At 39.1% G+C, this 19,205-nt stretch overlaps 1 protein-coding gene and 1 non-coding gene across 2 annotated transcripts; both read right to left on the bottom strand.

The window, feature by feature from the left end:
• Positions 1–844: 844 nt before the first annotated feature.
• On the bottom strand, positions 845–917 carry TRNAF-GAA (transfer RNA phenylalanine (anticodon GAA)). The gene has a single exon. It is a non-coding gene; the product is annotated as a tRNA-Phe (tRNA).
• Positions 918–5,550: 4,633 nt separating this feature from the next.
• On the bottom strand, positions 5,551–19,117 carry TGDS (TDP-glucose 4,6-dehydratase). Its single transcript, XM_064719734.1, has 12 exons — positions 18,915–19,117; positions 17,414–17,480; positions 16,953–17,021; positions 15,241–15,331; positions 14,149–14,291; positions 12,572–12,670; positions 11,669–11,728; positions 10,037–10,080; positions 9,601–9,766; positions 8,979–9,037; positions 6,932–7,029; positions 5,551–6,564 (listed from the first exon to the last, which is right to left on the bottom strand). Exons 1-12 carry the CDS (start codon positions 18,989–18,991, stop codon positions 6,464–6,466), a joined length of 1,074 nt encoding a protein of 357 aa, XP_064575804.1. The 5' UTR covers positions 18,992–19,117; the 3' UTR covers positions 5,551–6,463.
• Between the last annotated feature and the right edge of the window lie 88 nt (positions 19,118–19,205).

Here is a 19,205-nt window from a genome sequence, read left to right as displayed (position 1 = left end):
TCTTTACAAAAATATCCCACAGACATAGTTTCTGTTTTAACTACAAAAGTTATATTTTAACTGCAAAACTACATTTACCATACTATTAAAACGTTAATACAGCACTACTAATCAATACAACGTAATACATATTGTGTAAAAACGCCAATCACTTGTTTTTAAAATTTTAAAAGTTTAATAGTAATAAAATGGTTATTAAAAGGGTAATATAATTAGAGTAATAAAAAATTGGACAATTAGGATTTAGGACAATATGGGACAATAAGAAGAAAGAGTTACGGACAGTCCGGGTACCTCATTCTGGGCAAAATACGCTCGAAAAAGGACACACATTAACATACAATATGCAGATTTCACACTTTTTTGGAAAGTAAAATAGTTTCAGCCATCCATTGAGCGTAGAGGAACAGCGAGGTCCAGGAAGTTTTGAGATGCGCTACAGATTTTGGCAAGAAGCAACCTCTGATCGTTCTGTCCCCGTCCCAGCCCCTTCGAGCCGCTCTTTCCCCCTCGGTCCCTTCCCTCCCGCTCGCCCTGCTCCTCACGCAGTTTCACTTTCTCTTCTCCCGTCCCTGCCGCACTGAGAAGGGCAGAGAGGGAGAGGGAATGAAGCTCGCTGCTTTAATTTCTTCCACCCTAAATAAAAAGCTTCAACTAAGAGGAGCTGAAAAGGGACACGGGAAGGCAGGGCACTGCCTTCCGACGCTGTAGGAACGAGCCCAGCAGGGCAATTCCCAGGCGCTGCCCAAGCCCCGGGGCGCTCGGAGCCCGCGGGCCGGGCCGGCAGCAGGATCTGCCAGCTCGCCGCCTGCCGGGAATGCGAGGAAAGGGAGGAAAAAGGTTCTGCCGAAACCCGGGATCGAACCAGGGACCTTTAGATCTTCAGTCTAACGCTCTCCCAACTGAGCTATTTCGGCCGCCGTGTTGCCCCTTCTGCTGTGAGATACCACTAATCTGTCCCTGCACACCCGTCGCCCGGTGGCTCGCAGTTTATCGTCTAAATGGAATGGTTGTAATTAGCCACAAAGGAGTCAATGACGGGTCCCCGCAAACAAAATTATGCCGTCAGCCAAAGACAAATCAGCAGTAACACAAAATTATGCATATACAGACATCTATGCACAACACACCAACACACACGTTAGAATGAAGGTGTTTTGGCAGTAGCTCCGTGGATCATTGCAGGAGGTAACAGGAACTAGAACATTATGTAGGACTCAGGAGCATTAAATTGGCAGCATTTTACTTTCAGTTTTCAGGGATTTTATTTTAAAGCCTGACAAAATGTGTGCAGAGATGTCACAAAAAGACGTGAACAGAAAGGGCACCTACACCTTCTTGTGTCTACTGGAGACGCTCCCTGTGTCCACATAAATCACAAATCCCAACTAAGTAGTGTAAGAATAAAAAATAGTTTACATTCACGTTGTGGATTAGGCATTGATTTCAACAGGCAACTGGTAGCACACTCCTGTGGCTACAGGGAAAAGGTGGAGGATGCATCAGAGTGCCCACGTTTAGTGCCTGTGGTGGGCACTGACATCTCAAGTTTGAGCTGATTTGCACAGCCCATGGTCTACGAAAAGCCACCTGTGAGGGCATCTCCTACTCACACTTCCTGCACACTGTGAGGGGAGAGAGGCTGCTTTGCAAAATTGTCCACTGCTGCTCCCTCCTGTTAGTAAAAAACACCAAAACTCTCTTCTGTAGTACTAGAGGGATTTAACAAACCCCTCCTTTTTCAAGGGGGGAAGAAGCAGCCTCAGCCCAAGCCAGCCATGTGAATATTTGGTAACATAAATCCCCCTGTTCCCTTTTATTTTCAGAGTGTATTTTTCCTCACATTGTCCCACATTTGTGGGTTCTTCAGGAGCTAATACGTTTCCAGGAGTCAAACACCTGTTTTCAGAAAGACTGAGCCAGCAGTGTAGTGACTGAAAACAAAACCTCTTCACAGAAAAAAATCGGTTAGGGAGAGGTTAAAAAAATCCACCCACACTTGCGCTTAAGAGGTGTGTGAACAACATACTGATACAAAATCTTATGATTTTCCATTGCCACTGGCAATGATTGTTTTGCAGAGAAATGATGAACATAATCCCTTAACAAGAATGTCTCCTACTGATGCAGCTAACACAATCTGTGATCTCTGGTGCAGATAAACTCCAAATGTGTCATGGCATGCAGAGAAGTCAAAACACTATTGACTTAAGAGTTTTCATACATTACCACAACAATCAGAGCTACTAGGCAGTAATGGGTTATTCTGATTCTTATTTTTAGAAATCTCTGTTTTGCCAGGTGAAATGGAAGTGACAATGGGAATAAAACAAAAAACTAAAGGTAATGCAAAAGAAAAATAAATAAAAGAGAAGGACAATTCAGACTCAGACATAGCATATTTAATAAGAGTCAGCTTTTCCCCTAACAGAATTTGGTGAGGGGTTTTGTATTAAAAGTTCCTCCTTGTGTAGAAAGATATTTGCAGTTTGTGCCTGTCTAATGAGCATAAGAACACATTTTCAGCAAAATGGAGCATTCTGAGTCAAAAAACCCCCACAAACCAACATAAAACCCCCACATTTTTCACCCAGTCTTTCTCCTACATCAAAAAAGTAGAGGGTGGACAAACCAAAGGTATTTACTAGTCCATCATCTTAGGAGAGTGTAAACAAGCCTAAACCACACCTGACACCTCTTAATGCAAGCAGCACACAAATTTAAGCAAGTGCTGAGGTCAGACCAGGGAAAGCCTTGGAGAAAGTAAAAGTTCTCTTTGTTGCATAAAGTGGAGCTGATACACACACACCACAAATGCCCCACAGGCCACAGCTGGCAGGGTGAGCTGTGGCTGCCCCATCCCTGGCAGTGCTTAAGGCCAAGTTGGACAGGGCTCTGTGTCCCTGCACATGGCAGGGGGCTTGAACTAGGTGATCTTCAAGGTCCTTTCCTGGCTGAATCACTCTGATTCTGTGAGTGCAGACAGCCCTGCCTCAGCTGCCCACTTCAGTGTCTTCCTGTTGTATTTTCTCAGACCCTCATGGCAGGAAGGAATGATGAATCTGACTCCATGTTCTCAGAAGGCTAATTTATTATTTTATTATACTATTATACTATATATATTATAATTTGTATTATTATCTATTATATTAAAGAATACTATACTAAAGAATACAGAAAGGATGCAGACAGAAGGCTAGAAAGATGAATCTCGTAACTCTCTCTCCAGAGTCTGGCACAGCTTGGCCCCAATTGGCCAATGAGTGAAAACACACCAGAAACCACCTGTTGGTAAACAATCTCCAAACATATTCCAAAGCAGCAAAACACAGCAGAAGCAAATCTGATAATTATTGTTTTCATTTTTCTCTGAGGGTTCTTAGCTTCCCAGGAGCAAGATCCTGGGCAAAGAGATTTTTCCAGAAAATATGACAGTGATATCTTCCAAATCCTTTCACTTGCTGCTGGGCAAGGGATGCACTGAATGGCAGCTGTGGCACACCAAGACAGTGAGGTGCAATCTTGGTTTTCCCCAATGCACAAGGGATTTCAGGAGCTGCTTCCCAAAGATCTGATCCAATTCAGAACACTAATCCCAAAAAGAGATGCAAACCACCCAAGTTCCTGATAGAACATGAATCCAAACCTCTGCCTAAGTCCAGCCCTTCTCCCTTAGAAAGTTTTAGCAGTTAAGTGACATACACATTTACTCCATTTTTCTTACTGGTGTAGCCTCACTTTGCTCTGACACAAGCCTTGAAAAAGTAGACTGAAAGGTTACAGTGTTCACAGTATTTTACATCACTACCTCTGCCTTCTGCAGAAATGCTTCCCTGCAAAATCAGTGAGAAACAAAACCTGAAAGCATCACACTTCTCCACACTGACAGTTCACTAGTTGATCCTTTGTCCTTTTCTTCCTACAGAAGACAGAAGGCTAATGGCAAAATAAGCTGTTTTCTACAACAGAAAATACTTTTCCTTGTGAAAGAAATGCTCCTACCAGATCACTCAGCTGCAAAGAAAATCTGCTGTACATCAAAGTAGCTCAAAGCAAAAGCCTCCTACATTTCTTAAATGCATACATTTCAATATTTTAAATGTGCATTTATTTATATATATATACAAGTAATAACACTAAGACAAAAATCTCCAACACTTGGATGAATTAAATCTTCAAAAACATTTAAATAAACTAGAACAGCCGTCACTAAAAAATTAATAGAACCTATTGAAAATCCACCCCAGGTAATACAACTTCTTTGGATAGTCATACAAATACCAATGCTTGCATCTTCAGCATCTATACATTAAGAACAACTTTCAAAAGTTCTGTTCAATAAACTAATCACTCCCTACTGCTTTCTTCTGTGTATTTCTGATAACACTGTTTTTAGTGTTCCAAGACACTGTAGCTATTTTCAAAGGTTTAAAATATTTTTAAGGTTTATACATGTTTAAAATTGTAAGATTTTAGTTATCTGTAATCTCTACTCTTAATAACAGAGTACTGGCAACACAGCCAGTATTCCAGTATAAGGAGATGTGAAAGAATCTTATTTTCATACAACCCACTCAAAGCAGCTGTCACAGCAATGACAAATACAGCTAAGACAGATCTTTCCAGCGCTTTAGCTATTTCTGGTACTGACTTGTACAAAATACTGAACACTAAGATGGATATTGTAAGGAAGGATGCACTTTGTAAGGAAACAAGAAAAGCACAAAAATTAAGGAAATCTTTGAATTTAGTCAGCAACACGCATTTGACAACGACATTTCAGAGATTCATCCATAGAAACACATGTGGTAAGCCAAGTATGCAACAGATCATTACATATGAAATCCTGTAACTTCTATCTGTCCCAAATGGAGGCTTTTACTTCCAAATCAAGCATCAGTAACTGCCACACAATTCTACTATCATTATCCCACTGTGTCACAGAAAACTCTCCTTCAAAAACAGGCCCCTAGACTCTAAAACCCATACTTGGCACTGCAGTAAGCCTAGAAACTTCCTGGTTAGCCTTCTTTTATTAGAGTGACTCTTGCCAGCCACAAGTGGCACTTTACCAACAGCACCATGCACCACAAGATGTGTGATCAAGTTGGGAACACTTGTGTTTCAGGAGCTATCTCCCAGTTTCTGAGGCCCTTTAGGAGTCACAGCTTTTTCTGAGTTCCCACAGCATCCCAGTCCTGCGCCACTTGCAGCTCTGCCCAGGGGCCACACACGATCAGGGCAGGGACTGGCCAATTACAGAAGCTGAAGTGACAAAACCAAGAACTGTGGTCCTTTTTATGTTTGCCAGATCACCTCAAAGACAAAAAAGTGAAGGTAATTTTTTCAGGATAGAGGAAGAGCTAAGAAATTATTTAAAAAAAAAAAAAAACACCATGTACTTTTTTAGCATGTTCTTCTTAATTAAGAGAAACCAGTCACACCGTAATATTTATTATTAAATCAACTGTGAACAAGATTCCTTGACAGATTTCTAGAATTAGAGAGTTTTTTTCCAACTTCTATATTAAAACTCAAATACTGTTTTATCTTTCAAATGTTTATTATAGAAAAAATGCTGATACACTGCATTGATTAAGGTCTGCCAACCCACAATTCACAGAAAATGAAGAGTTTTAAAAAATTTCCTCCATAAGTAGCCTTCATATCACAGGAAATAAGATCATTGGAATGTTAACTGTATTCCAGTATTTCAAGTTTGTTACAATTACAACTAAGAAAAAGGAGTTAACATGTAATAGACAGTAATACAGTCAAAGGAGTACAAAGTTTAAGGAAATACTTCTGGAAATCTCAGCGAGAGCACCTACTACTTCTCGACATCATTCCCCCCTTGTTCCCCTTAAAAGGGGCATTTAAAGTTATAGTGTAGGTAAGTGTAATCAGTCAACTACAAAAGCTAAAAGTGCACCAGCAGAGAAATGGACGGAACCACACAGGTGCTGTGTCCAGCTTTTGTCAATTTATAGTCTCCAAAAAATAGGTAATTTCTCCCCTTGATTAAAAATAAAACCCAATTCTTCGAAGTGACAAAAATTATATATATATTACACTGTAAAAACAAACTAATACAGATGAATAATTCCAGTACTAAAACAAATTTAACTCCAAGTCTCAAAAGCTGCAATCACAGTTAATTATTCTTAATAAGGCAGATTTTACTTCAGTACATTAATTTATAACATTATAAATATTCTTCACTCCATACAGTTTTTTAAAATCAATACTTTGTGAGAATAGAGTATTGCACCGAAAGCTGAAACTAAGAGGTTCAACCTATAAAGTGCTGAAACCATTCCAAAGCTGTGCCACACTGTGGTTCTTTACTCATCATGGTTCATGTATCTTGAATACATTAAGAGCGCAGCGTGGCCACTTGATTGCAGGCTTTGAAGAAAAGACCATATGAGGTAGAAGAAACTCCTTCAGGTTCTGTGCCAGGCTATGGACCACTGAGCTGGGCAAATGGGTCTGTCACAGGAAAGGGCTCCAAAGCTTTCTCTGAGTTTTTCCAGTTGTGGAAATTGTCTCTGTACCATTCAACTAATATGGGAAGAATGATGATGAGTCAAGCTGACCACAGATAACAGGGAAATCCAAATATTCCATAGATACACGACCAACAACATGCTAATTGTTCTTTATGGAAGACTTTAGCCCATAATATTACAAAAAATCTAGTTTAAACTTCTTAAGTTCTTTATGCAAGACTTATTCTAGCACTAAAAAGTGATTATCTTTTTTCTTTTATGTCATGCAAATTCACTATTTAGAAAGCAGCCAATTTTATGTAAAATTCAAGTGTTACATTCAATCTCTTGAGCTTCTCATTAATTAAGCTATCATTTCCCCTTTTTCCCTCTCTCTCCTCCCATCACTCCTACATCAGTGTAAAAGTCATCAGTCTTACTTGTTTTCATTATTCCTTCTTTCCAAGGCACTTTGGGTCTCCAGCCTAAATTGTGCATTTTTTCTGAACTCATTGGGTATCTGAGGTCATTTGTAGGCCTGATGAAATATAAAATGCACACAGAAAACAATCTGATTATATTGCTTCCTTAATGAGACATGCAGTACCTCACACTGTCCTCCAAGGAATATTAGACATGCTTCAATTTTGAAAATTCCCACCAACATAAACAGGTTGCATTGCCTTCAAAAAATACGTGGCAGCTGAGTGCAGCTACAACAACACAATTCAGTTTGTACAGTCAACTACTTGAAATTGACTAGAATAAATATTAATTAGTATTTTACTGGCACAAAAATGAACACAAAAATCACTGCCAACGCATTTGTGCAAATCAGTGCATTTGCAACACAGAGCCAGCATTTTCTAATATTAGCATTCACGTTTTTTTATCCTGAAAACCCAGAAATTTACACATACTTCAGATCTAAAACACACAGGCTTCCAAAGGGGCATCATTACAGTGGCTCATTAACTACATCAACTTAGTAATACTGAATATGTAGAGTCCCAAGCTGCAAGATTCAACACAGAAAGATATATCTGACATTTAAGCATGGCAGAAATTTTCACTTCCACAGTCTGGCAGATAGGTAGCCCAGTCTAGCATCCTGCACTACTGGCACTGGCATATTGAATAGTCAAGGTACATGTGCAGGCACAAACCAAGCACTTATCACTGTTACTGTAACATGCTAATGTGAAGCAGAAGCAGAATTAATTTTTCCATAGCAAGTAACCCCCATGACCTTTAAGCCATTCATTATAGAATTATATAGTCATAAATTAGGTATATTAACAATATTTGATAAGACCTCCACACTCCTGAAACACATACTCCTATGTGGTTAGTTTTCCCAAGCCCATTTACGTTTAAACATAAGCAGACAAGGCTCAATACACACGAAGGAATATCTCAAAGTGAAATACACTGAGAACTCCTAAACACTCACATCATGTGAGCCAAAGGCAATTTGATCAAAGTCCTGTAATACATTGAGATAGGATTCTGAAGAACTGAAGAACAGTTTCCTTTTAAAAACAAAAGCTAGCACATTTTTAAAGACACTTCAGTTGCCATGATAACAATCTAAATGTGATCAGAAAGTGAGAATTCTAAAGGCCATAATACTTAACTGCTATCAGCAGACACATCATTTCTAATCACTCTGGAGAGAGTGATATCTAAAGTAAGCAGAGATTCATTGTTGCTGTAGAAAAGAAATGGATATAAAAGAGCAGAGCCAAACCAAGCCTGAAATTAAGGACAGAAACACACAGCAAAAGCATATCTATAAAAGCTACCCATTTTTCCACTGCCCTAACTTTGGTACCTTAGAGCTTTACATCTACTTTAGAGATAGCAGCTTCAGCTTAAGATAGAAATCTAAAGTTAACAACACTCCACAGGCACATATCTCTGCCTGTGGAGACTGAGTCTTACTACAAAGTACATCTAAGTCTGAATTAGTCACATTCATGCCAAAATACTAAAGCTAGGCAACAGACGATGGGATTGATCTCACTCAGTGATGCCGAATAAAAAGTACACTGAATAAACTGTCCAAGCTACTGGGAAGGAAAGGTTTAGGTGCTCTCTAAAACTTTTCCTCTTCCCAGAGCAGACTTCAGTAATGACAAGTATGAGAATGTTTTAAGACAGATTAGCATTACATGCCCCCCTTCAAGACATTCATTCTGACCTACAGATCCAAACAATAAATGAAAGTCCTGTTTTCTATACAGAACCCTGATCATAGATATCAAATCCACTAGCAAAAAAATAAAAAAAAAGAAAAAAAAGAAAAAAAAAAGAGAAAAAAACTTAAGGAAAGCTCAAAACAGCTCTTACTCCCTCAAAAGTGTTCCCTCCTTTAAAGCAGAAACACTTCCACAAAAAATTTTTTGGTTAAGAGTCTCAGAAAACCTGCAGGACAAAACTACCCTGCATGTGCAGCCCATCCTGCACATCCTCCACATTTCTCACCTGTCTTTGACATAATCCATCCAGTGTTCCATTTCAGACTCTGAACTGGTCTTCTTTATCTGTCAAGAAGAAAAACAAGTATCACTCCCATACATCTTGGGCTATCTAAACATATATTTAAAAATCAGGGGTTTTTTCTTAACAAACTTAAATCTTATTTAAAACCTCCACCAAACAAATAAATATAAACCACAAACAGAAATGGACTTTTGTATACTGAGTCTTCGAACCACCAAAATTATTAAAATTATCTAGAACATCTCCAACCTATCTCCTTCATCCAGAGCACTGCCAGACCATCATAATCAAACTGTTAGATTTTAATAGTGCCACATTCTCAGACTAAAATTAAAACAGTCAGCATGGAAAAAAATGGTAATCATGATGCCAGCCAGGATATGTCCCAGTCAGGATAAGTGACACAGCAGCCCAGCACAGGATAGCCCATACTGCAAACTTACACAGTCCAGCTGCCACAGAAAAGGTAGCACATCATTCTGCTGCAAGGATCTTCCAACAGCCACCACAAGTCTAAGCTCCTTTAGAGCTACAGTAGGTCTGTGCAATTACTTATATGAGCAATGAAAACCAGTAAAGAAAAGCATCAGAACTCTTTACTCACTAAATGAATTAGCTCCTTAGCAAGCTGGGCAATGGACATCTCAAAGTTAGTTCCAATGTTATAAATTTCACCTGGTTTCCCCTCCTTCAGGACAGTAAGGAATGCTTCTACTACATCAGTTGCATAAAGGAAATTCCTTCTCTGAAGTCCAGAACCATGAATACAGCTTAAGACAAGAAAAAGACAAAAAAAGTATTTTAGTTCTCAAATAGACACATTCAATTTACTGGACTGTTTTTAGCAGTTTTGCTGTTAGATGGGTGCCTGAAGGTACCTTAAGTAGCTGACATGCAAACAATCCTTTACTTTAAGGAAATCCTGCTATTAAGTGATTCAGAACTTTGTTATGTAATTATCATTTTACAAACAAGCACATATTTATAACTGCAATTACAGTTTTATAGGAGAAATGCTACCAAAAATGTGAGTTACCTACCATTTTCTGTTCTGTTGCAACAAAGATATAAACTTTGGAATAACCTAAGGAATTGAACAATAAAAAAAATTACTCCACTATTTTAGAAGCTGTTATTCTACAAAGAATAAGGAACTTCAATGGTTATGAAGCATTAAGTATTTTAATAAGATCCTTTAAATACTTCTAAGTTTTATTAAATATAGTGAAAGAATATATCAAGCCTAGAAACTGCAAGGATTTTGGTTTGTAAGAGTACATGCCTTTACTGTACTGTAAGCCTTATCTTTCTGGTTGTTACAAATGTAACAGTTTTTCAACAATAAAAGAAGTTTCCATAACTTTTGCACATGGCAGTGAATCACAATCTAACTAGAAATAATATTATCAACAATTCAGAACAAGGTTTAAACATCCAACAAATTGCAGTAATTCTAGAAACAAAAAGTTGTAAAAGTAGTTAAATTTGGAAGAGAATCAACAGAGAATTTTAAGATTACACAGACAAACACAGATCAAGTGACAGTGTGCTCACTGCACAAAGATTTACATTATGTTCATCTAAAAGCTTAGATCCATTCATAATGCCCCAGATACTTCAGAACAGTTATCCCCACTATTTAAGTCCTTAAACTGAAGCCACCAAAAAACTACTCAAATTACTTAAATTTAACTTCCTACCCTAAAGACAGGAGCAAAATACTAGATAAAAGGTTAATGTAGCCTAGTGCTGTGTTTTTAGCAGTAACTACAATTTGCTATGCAAAGAAGAATAAATGTAAGTCAAAAGCTAGCAAATACATCCCCTAATATACCCCCAACAATCATGCAACCTGTAGCAAGACACAGATCAATGAAAAATGTACTCTAAAAGCCATTCTTATCCACCTGCAATAATGCATGTGAAAATAAACATATTTGCAAAAAAAAAAAAAAACACAAAAGGTAAAAAGCAATTTTAAAAAAGCTCCATAGAACTGTAAAGCATAGCTACATTTTCCACCAGTTCCAAACTCCAAAGAGTACTTGTGATGATTACTCTCATTTCAACAGCGTATTTCCATTCACTAACCAAGCAGATTCAGGTATTGACTTAAAAAGGCAACTCCTTCTCACAAATAATTGTTTTAAATAGTCACCTTGCAAGGTCTGTACGAACACAGGCAAAAACAAGTCACTTCACACTACTTCTCACTTTATACATGAATGCTATAGCTTCATCTTACTTATTTTCTGTGCAGGCTGGAACATCCCTTTCTATACCAGACATTGAATTCACAGTTTACTTTTTGAAATGTTTCCCTTAGTTATTGAACACTCACAATTACAAAACATGACGTGAGTTAATGTAATTTGTAGGGGAACTCTGTCAAAATATCCTTTGAAAAATAGAAAAATTACAAAACAAAGTTGCTGTCATAAAATTCATTTAAACTACAAGTCTCTAATTGAAGTTAGACCAAAAAATATGTGTTCAGGGTAAGACACATTAGTACACACTCAAAATACATAATCACATTAATTGTAAGAGTGCTTTTTTCAAAGCACTCTTCCACACATTTTTTCATCCCATGCACATGAGAAAAAAGTAACATCACTGCAACCCTGATTTCTGGTCCAGTGAAGCTCAGAGTAAAGCACAGTTTAACTTACCTTTTCTGGATACTGATGTGGTCCATAAACATTACTGCTCCGTGTGATGACAACTGGGAACTGGAAAGCGTTAAACATACACGTGATTACATAAGAAAGCATACACCAGTACAAATCTGTACCTTCTTGCTGATCAATAAACAAACCAACATAGGCACACAAAAATCTGCAAGCCCTTACAAACGTTACTGAATTAAGCTCTCCGTATTTCTGTCAAAGAGGCAAAGGCCTCCAGCCTCCTCAGCCTGTCAGGAGCACCACCAGTGACAAATGTTTGAAATCTCTCTAGCTCTGGAAGCACCGCAGGACATTGCATATGTGTTTCTGATTGACTGAAGACTGGCTTACTCCTGCTTATGCCAATATGTTTCACAGGTCATTAACATCCTGCTCTTGTTCACTTTATAGCAAAAACATCATACATCAAGAACAGAAGTCTAAGGTATCCAAAATATGGATAAATGTGTTTGCTTAAATAAATCTGACTAGCAGGGATTTTTCTTGGTTTTTTTTTTTTTTGCTTTAACCATAACCCTAGTCTTGATGCAATTTGAATTACGCATGTTCTACTTCTGTGTAATGCTTTTGTATTCCTGCAAGCTTAGCATGGATTTTTAAATTCTTAATGTTCTCTTTGACCATTTTATCAAAGCACATTTTTAGATATTACAGTTCAGATTTAAAAAACAAAACTTAAAAACATTTGATCTGTCCCCACTGTCTTGCAGTGTATCTTCATAACTTATTGAGGGAGATTCTCTAACACATCCAAACTACAAGACTAACAATAAGGAAAGAGGTGGCACTGTGAGGACTGTACTGGTTTTTCTTTTATACTCTTACATACAAAATACAGACACTAAATTACAGGCTTCAGAGTTTTTGAAGCTTCCATGGACTTACTTGGTACCTTTCCCAGTAAGACTGCACAAAACACTCTGCAGCTGCTTTAGAGGAGGCATAGGGATTGGTTGGACGTTTTGGTGAGGATTCATCAAATTCCTACAATGAAAAGAAAAATTTGCATTGCTCAATTTCTTTTGCCCAGATAAGCCTTAAAGTCACAAAAGAAATAAAAATCCATAAATATCCAAGCATATCAGCCTAACAAAGTCTGCTAACAACAGAAGACCATAACAAAAGACAGTCTATTTACTGAACATAGGAGACAGACAGAGTACCAGCAGCAATATTTTTATACTTGTAACAGAGTTACCTCACAGCAGCAGGTCCTCAGATTTTTATCTTATTAAATAATTACTGTTGCTAGAGAGCTTAATATTTTTCAGGTTCATATTGCCTCAGAGAGCAATTAGGCCACCATTAGCAAATTCACCTTTCAGCCCTAAATAAAAGAAGTCTTTTCTCAAATTTTTGTGTAACTTTATTTCTGTAAAAAATGTAGAATTGCAACCCAAAAGCTTCCAAAGCAAGGCTTCAACAATTCTGACCAGTTCCAGAACAGGTATCTTCCAGACTATCCTGACACTTTAATCTACTTCTCACTTGGAGAGAGAAAAAAACAAACCCAAAGAAGGAGGATACTAGCCAAGGTGTGATTGGTAACAATCACCTTAACGTGATTAAAACACTCACTGTTCTTGTCCGACCTTTGCCTCTGAAATTAAATGGCCTTCCACCCCTCAAAAAACACTCTACCAGAACTTCTAGTGTGACTCACAAAGAGAAGAAAAAAAGAGATTTAAGTTCTCTTTTCAATGCCCAGAGACAGAAAAAATTCACTTGAAGGTATCAGCCAAGCCGCGGGTCTACACACAAGAAAATATCATTCTTAGGTATCACAAAAGCCTACAGATGGAAGCTGTGTTGAAGGAAATGACAAAGACACTGTGATAATAAGAAAGTGCAAAGAACTCTTCTGATGTACATTAATATTTCCAGGGACTATGGCAAAAGGCTCCTTGACTTTATTTATGCCTTTAAAAAGATGAACATGCATAATTTGTCTTTTTACTGAGCTAAATTATATTTCCTGAATTAAGGTCAGGTATAAATTCTCAAAAATCAAAGATGTGCACATAACAACAAGAAACATCTGAATATTTATTACAGTAATAGGGGAATTATTTTCTATTTGAACTGTCACTGCCTACACCTCTGTTAATATCTTAGCTAGAATATAAAGCAGTTCCCCACCTGTTAAGCTGTGCACATTACTGAAGTCTCATGAATGCTCCAGGACAAAACCTGTACAACACACTCCTCTGATACTATCTCTGAGTAGTGACACCATTCATGACCCAAATCTCACAATAAACACTCAATATAAAACAAGCTATGAAAAAAAACCCAAAAAAAAACCAAAACAAAACAAAAATTTTGATAATCAGCTTTCTAGAAGCTACCAGTGCTTACTTAAAGTCAAACATTTACAGAGGCCAAGGAAAGTTAGACTCAACTTTGTTTTCACTATTAAAAGCAGGCAAACTAGAAAAATCCTCATGTATTTTCAAACTCACCTCATCAGTGCTACCTCCATATACTTCATCTGTACTAACATAGACAAATTTCTCCACATTGGCTTCATGTGCAGCAGCAACCAGCACATTGGTGCCATAAACATTCACGTAGGTGAATTCCAGGGCATGCCAAAATGAAAGATCTACATTAAAAAATACAGACAATTCTGATTAAATTTACAAGACAAGGGCTATAAATTAAATTTAGCAAGACAGGGCTATAGGTTCCACTTGAAGGCTGCAATATAGACCTGTCAGACAGCAAGGTCCTTATTAAATGAAGGCCCCTTCTACACTTACTTGAAGACAAAAATCCTTGTTCTCAACAAGAGGCTGGAATCATGGATTTTTTTAATCTAAAATATCATTGGCTAAGTACAGTAAGAAAAGTGTCATTCAAAGACAGCTGCAAGATGCAGTAACATGGACCAATGACTAATAACTCATCAGCAGCTGCTTTGATTCTTACAGCTGTTCCCCTGACCTAATGACTTTGTGCCTAACAAATCTGACAATTTCAAGAAGTATTTTCTTGGAGAATTCTTTGAAGATTTCTTCTCATGATGGATGGAGTATGGTAGGGATTGCTCTTACTAACAGTGATACTGAAAAGCAGCCATCTGAAAAATGCACTTTATAATTAATTCTCTCTTTTTAGCATGGAGACAAGATTCCAGTGGGACTTATGCCTAATCCTTCAGGTTTCACACTGTTTCTTCATGTGACATTGGAGGCAATTAAGTAAAAACTTCAGACTATGTACAAAGCCCCTCTCCACTGTCTTTATGACTCCCTCAGTACACTGCCAGCTACACATCAGTCTAGACAGAATTTAAAAAGGTAATGCAGACAAAAAGGTACATTACCATTTATATGCAATGAAAACAAGACAAGAGTTAGATTAAGAACTTTTTAAATCAAGGCTGTGAATCTCTCTGAGTTAAAAAGGACACCAGATGCTCAGTCATGTGATTTGTAGACACAAATTGGAACCTCAATTTATATGAAGGGAAAAGACAAAAGGTATACCGGCACATATTTCAAGCAGGCATAGCCATGGAAAACAATACCAAAACATGCAGCAATGCTCACCTACATGTGTTTGGGCTGCAAAATGAAGCACTATATCTATTTTCTCAGTTTCAAAGAGCTGCTTTATAAAATCAGGTTCACAAATATCCCCCTAAACAGGAAAGAAAAAAAAAAAAGGCAAATTATTTTTGATAGAAAATAGTCAGCTTCCCTTTATACCAAGTGTCACATAAGAAACCATTACAAAGGGAACACAGGATACAAACAGCTGAGCTCTGGGCCACTTATCAATGCCATGTCTAAAATAAGACCATACATAAAATTTCAACAATTTTTTAAAAAATCCTAAATGAAACTTATTTCAGAATTTATATTACTATTAACATTAGAAATAGCAATGTGTCAAAAATACACAGAAGAAAAGTACAGGAGCTCCAACACTGAGGCTGAAATTCCAAGTTCCCAGAGCAAGTAAGAGTTCCCAGTCTGGCAAGCTGGCAGGGACATCTAGTGGTACTGCAAAAGGAGAAGCAGATTCCCACTAAGGGGGATTAGATTATGTTTTGCAAGGGCTTTGCTGTTTGCTGTTTATTTGGGTGATTTATTTTTTAATTGCCATATTTTTTAAGAGACATTATTTTGAACTAAATGGCTAGTTACTGAATTGTTTTTAAATTAAATTCAAGCTTAGTACATGTATGCTGAACAGCAATAGAAATTGTGATTTAAACATATCTTTTATACAGCCCCTGAGGCAAATTTTCTAAACTTACTGTTCTACTTTCCAAAACAGACTTCCTTTCTACAGTACCACTAGAGAATACATCCTTCCTTCTGTCTCCTAAAGTCAGGATCAATGTTACAGTTCTAATTATAAGGGTTGCACATCACATATTATCTTTTCCAGCACATTTTCTCCTGTCAGTGTAAACTGCTTGGTTGCATACTGGATGTTAAGTTGTGATCAACTGTCCCTAAAAGCCAAAAACAGAAACAAACAACCCAAACCACAAAAAAAAAAAACAGAACAGTGAAAAGTTGGAATTATTTATACTGATGTAAGCTTTGTGACAAGAGATTCCTACAGTTGTTCAAAAGTAGTATAGCCACATCATTCCTAGTTACTGTTCCCCTGCTTCACACAGGGATCTGCCTGTTTAAAGGATATCTTGTAGAACTCCATGCTCTCCCCAGCAATTAAATGTTAATATCTACTCAGGTAACTAGGCTTTTACATTGCATTCATACATTTCATATTGCTGGAAACAATCAAAGACCTTATGAAAATAACCAAAAAGCCACTTTGGTCATGTTGAAACTGCACACACGTGCATGTCTACGTAGAGGCTGTGCCTTTCCTCTCAGGCAACTTTTATCCCAAAAGCCCAGATATAACTCCATACTGAAATAAAGAGGTGGTGCACAAAAACATAAACAGCCATGGGGGTCACCAACAGGTCAGGGCAAGTTCAGCCTCACCTAAATCTAAGGAAAAAGGCAAGTTGACATCTACTACATCTGAGAAAGGTGCTGTTTCAGCAAACTGAGCTATAAGCATTTCTCAGATGTCCTGCAACCTTGGGCAGACCCAAAGACAGAGAGATGAGCATCAGCACCACCTTTTGTAGGCAGGAGGAACCTCAGCACACAAGCCCAAATATTGATCTGAACAATAAATCAAAATCCATCTCCTGTCTGAAGACAAAACTGTGGAAGCAGTACACCAAAAATCTGTAAAAAGTCACGTTTTGTGGAAGGGAAGGTTCTATCACCTGGATAAACTTGTAGTTTTCCTTCCCAGAGACAGTTTCAAGATTCTTCAAGCTTGCACAGTAGTCGAGCTAAAAAGAAATACCACACAACATCAGTGAGTGGGCTTCATGGAAACAAAAAGGCTACTCAAACCCAACCAAACCACTGGAAAGTCTAAGAATAAAGTAAAAACTTATTTTAAAAAAATCTACTTCACAAGCAGATGTGAAGCTTTAAAAGCACAAATCTCCAAAAGATACCCTAACTGCAAAAATTCTTAAACAGATGTTTAGAGCTTGAAAAGTTTTGTTCTTTGTCTGAACACTAGTTGACTTTTTTTTTTTTGCACAGAAACAAATGGAAAATCAAACAAAAATTAGTAACTAACAATAAGCCATATACATGTAAACATATTATAAACTGCATTATAAATCACTTGAAACAGTTGTCCATATCAAGAAAGAAAAGAAGGTATTATTACCTTATCCAGATTTATAATCAGATAGTTTGGATAGTTTTTCACAAGAGAGACGACTACATGTGAAGCACTGCAGGATAGAAGAAAAACATATTTTACAATTATATACTTGGTTTTAAGGTAATGAAGAGATGACAAATTCCAAATAAATTCAGCAATATCAAAAGTTTTGGGGGAAGAAGAGGATATATTCAAGACAAATGGAAGAAAAATTCAAAGATATTTTAACACATCAACATTATTCTAATATATATTCTATACATTATCCTAATTTTCTATATGTAAGGTTAAGAAACTAAAAATCAGAACAAAAGTTCATCCTATAATGAAAGAAATCAGCACTGCCCACAGTCACATAAAAAACCAAAAAAAAAAACCTGTTATAGGCTATATTCAGTTGCCACTGTAAAATATTTTTGCAATGTAAAGGTTACATATTAGGTATCAGGGAGAACCAAGCAGTCAACACTCCTAACCCACGACAGTGACTGCCATCACCCACGTCTCTGACATTGCTGCTAGGTGTGACAACCAGGTGGCACTGCCCCTTTGGCACGGTCTTGTGCACATGAAACTCATTCTGAGAGTTCAGGTTAGTTCAGGGTTATTCATACACAGAAATTTAACCCTCTTACAGCTTCCACACACGGAGGGGCTCAAGCTTAATTCGGGCCTGACCCTTCTCTGACTCACAGTGAGCCCACAGCACTGGGGGTTGATAAGGGAAATAGCAGCTGGCTCGAAGCCATGCCACCTTTAACCCAAAGAATCCATTGGGCTGGAAAAGACCCGAGATCACCGAGTCCAACTTACGACCAAACACAAGGGTTAACCCCTTGTTAACCAGACCATGGCATTAAGCCCCATGTCCAATCGTTTCCTGAACACCTGCAGGGACAGTGACTCCTGACCACCCTGGGCAGCCCACTCCAATATCTAATCATCTCTTCTATGAATAAATTCTTTCTAGCGTTCGCCCTAAACCTCAGCAGGCGCAGCTCAGACTGTGTCCTCTCGTCCTGTCATTTGCTGCCTAGGACGTGAGGCTAAGCTATCTCCAGGGGTTCAACCCCTCTTTCAGGAAGCTGAAGAGACGATAAGGTTGTTTCCCTGAGGCTCCAGGCAAAACAAGCCCAGCTCCCTCAGCCGCTCCCCACAAGGTTTGTGCTCCAGGCCCTTCTCTGCCTTCCTCTGGGCAGCCCCGTCCCGGCCGGGGCCGAGCACGCACTGCCAGCGCCGGGCGGTCCCTCCATCTTCTGGCCGGCCGCAGGGAAGGCGGACGGGGCTCCCAGCTCGCCCCCCGGCATTCACCACCTCCAAACCCAGACACGGGCGAGCCACCAGCGGCCCCTGAGGGAGCGCGGCCCGAGCCAGCGGCACCGAGGAACCGGCCCGGGAAGGACAAAGGGCGGCAGCACCGCGGGACCCCCGCCCGCCACGTCTCGCCCGCGCCCCCGGACAGGAGGCCGGCAGCCCCCCATTCCGGCCCCGCGGGCTCACTCACATGAAGCCGGCGCCGCCCGTCACCAGGACCCGCTTCTCGAACGGCGGCGGCGCCACGGGGCCCGCCCGCCCCGACATCGTCCGCGCTTTACGGCACCGGCCCCTCACTCCCTGTCCCCCACGGCTGCGCGTGAGCGGCGCGGGCCCGTGGGCTTCACGGGCAGAGTCGCAGCGCCTGCAAGAGGCTCACTGAAAGATCGCCTTCCTCGCTCCCCGCGCGGCCCCAAGAGCGGAGCTGTCACCGTCTCGGAGGCCACCGACAGCGGGGCGGACGCGGCGTGTGAGAAAAGCC

Source organism: Zonotrichia leucophrys, chromosome 1 (genome assembly GCF_028769735.1).
Source record: "Zonotrichia leucophrys gambelii isolate GWCS_2022_RI chromosome 1, RI_Zleu_2.0, whole genome shotgun sequence".
Classification (NCBI taxonomy): Eukaryota; Metazoa; Chordata; class Aves; order Passeriformes; family Passerellidae; genus Zonotrichia; species Zonotrichia leucophrys.
This window is presented reverse-complemented; position numbering and strand designations above follow the sequence as displayed.

Excerpts from the sequence above, each read along its gene's own strand:
- TGDS (XM_064719734.1), bottom strand. The coding sequence starts at position 18,991 with ATGTCGGGGCGGGCGGGCCCCGTGGCGCCGCCGCCGTTCGAGAAGCGG. Across the intron at positions 10,081-11,668 it reads CACATCAGTATCCAGAAAAG|GTTATTCCAAAGTTTATATC; the intron begins GTAAGTTAAACT and ends TCAATTCCTTAG. Across the intron at positions 9,767-10,036 it reads TTGCAACAGAACAGAAAATG|CTGTATTCATGGTTCTGGAC; the intron begins GTAGGTAACTCA and ends TCTTGTCTTAAG.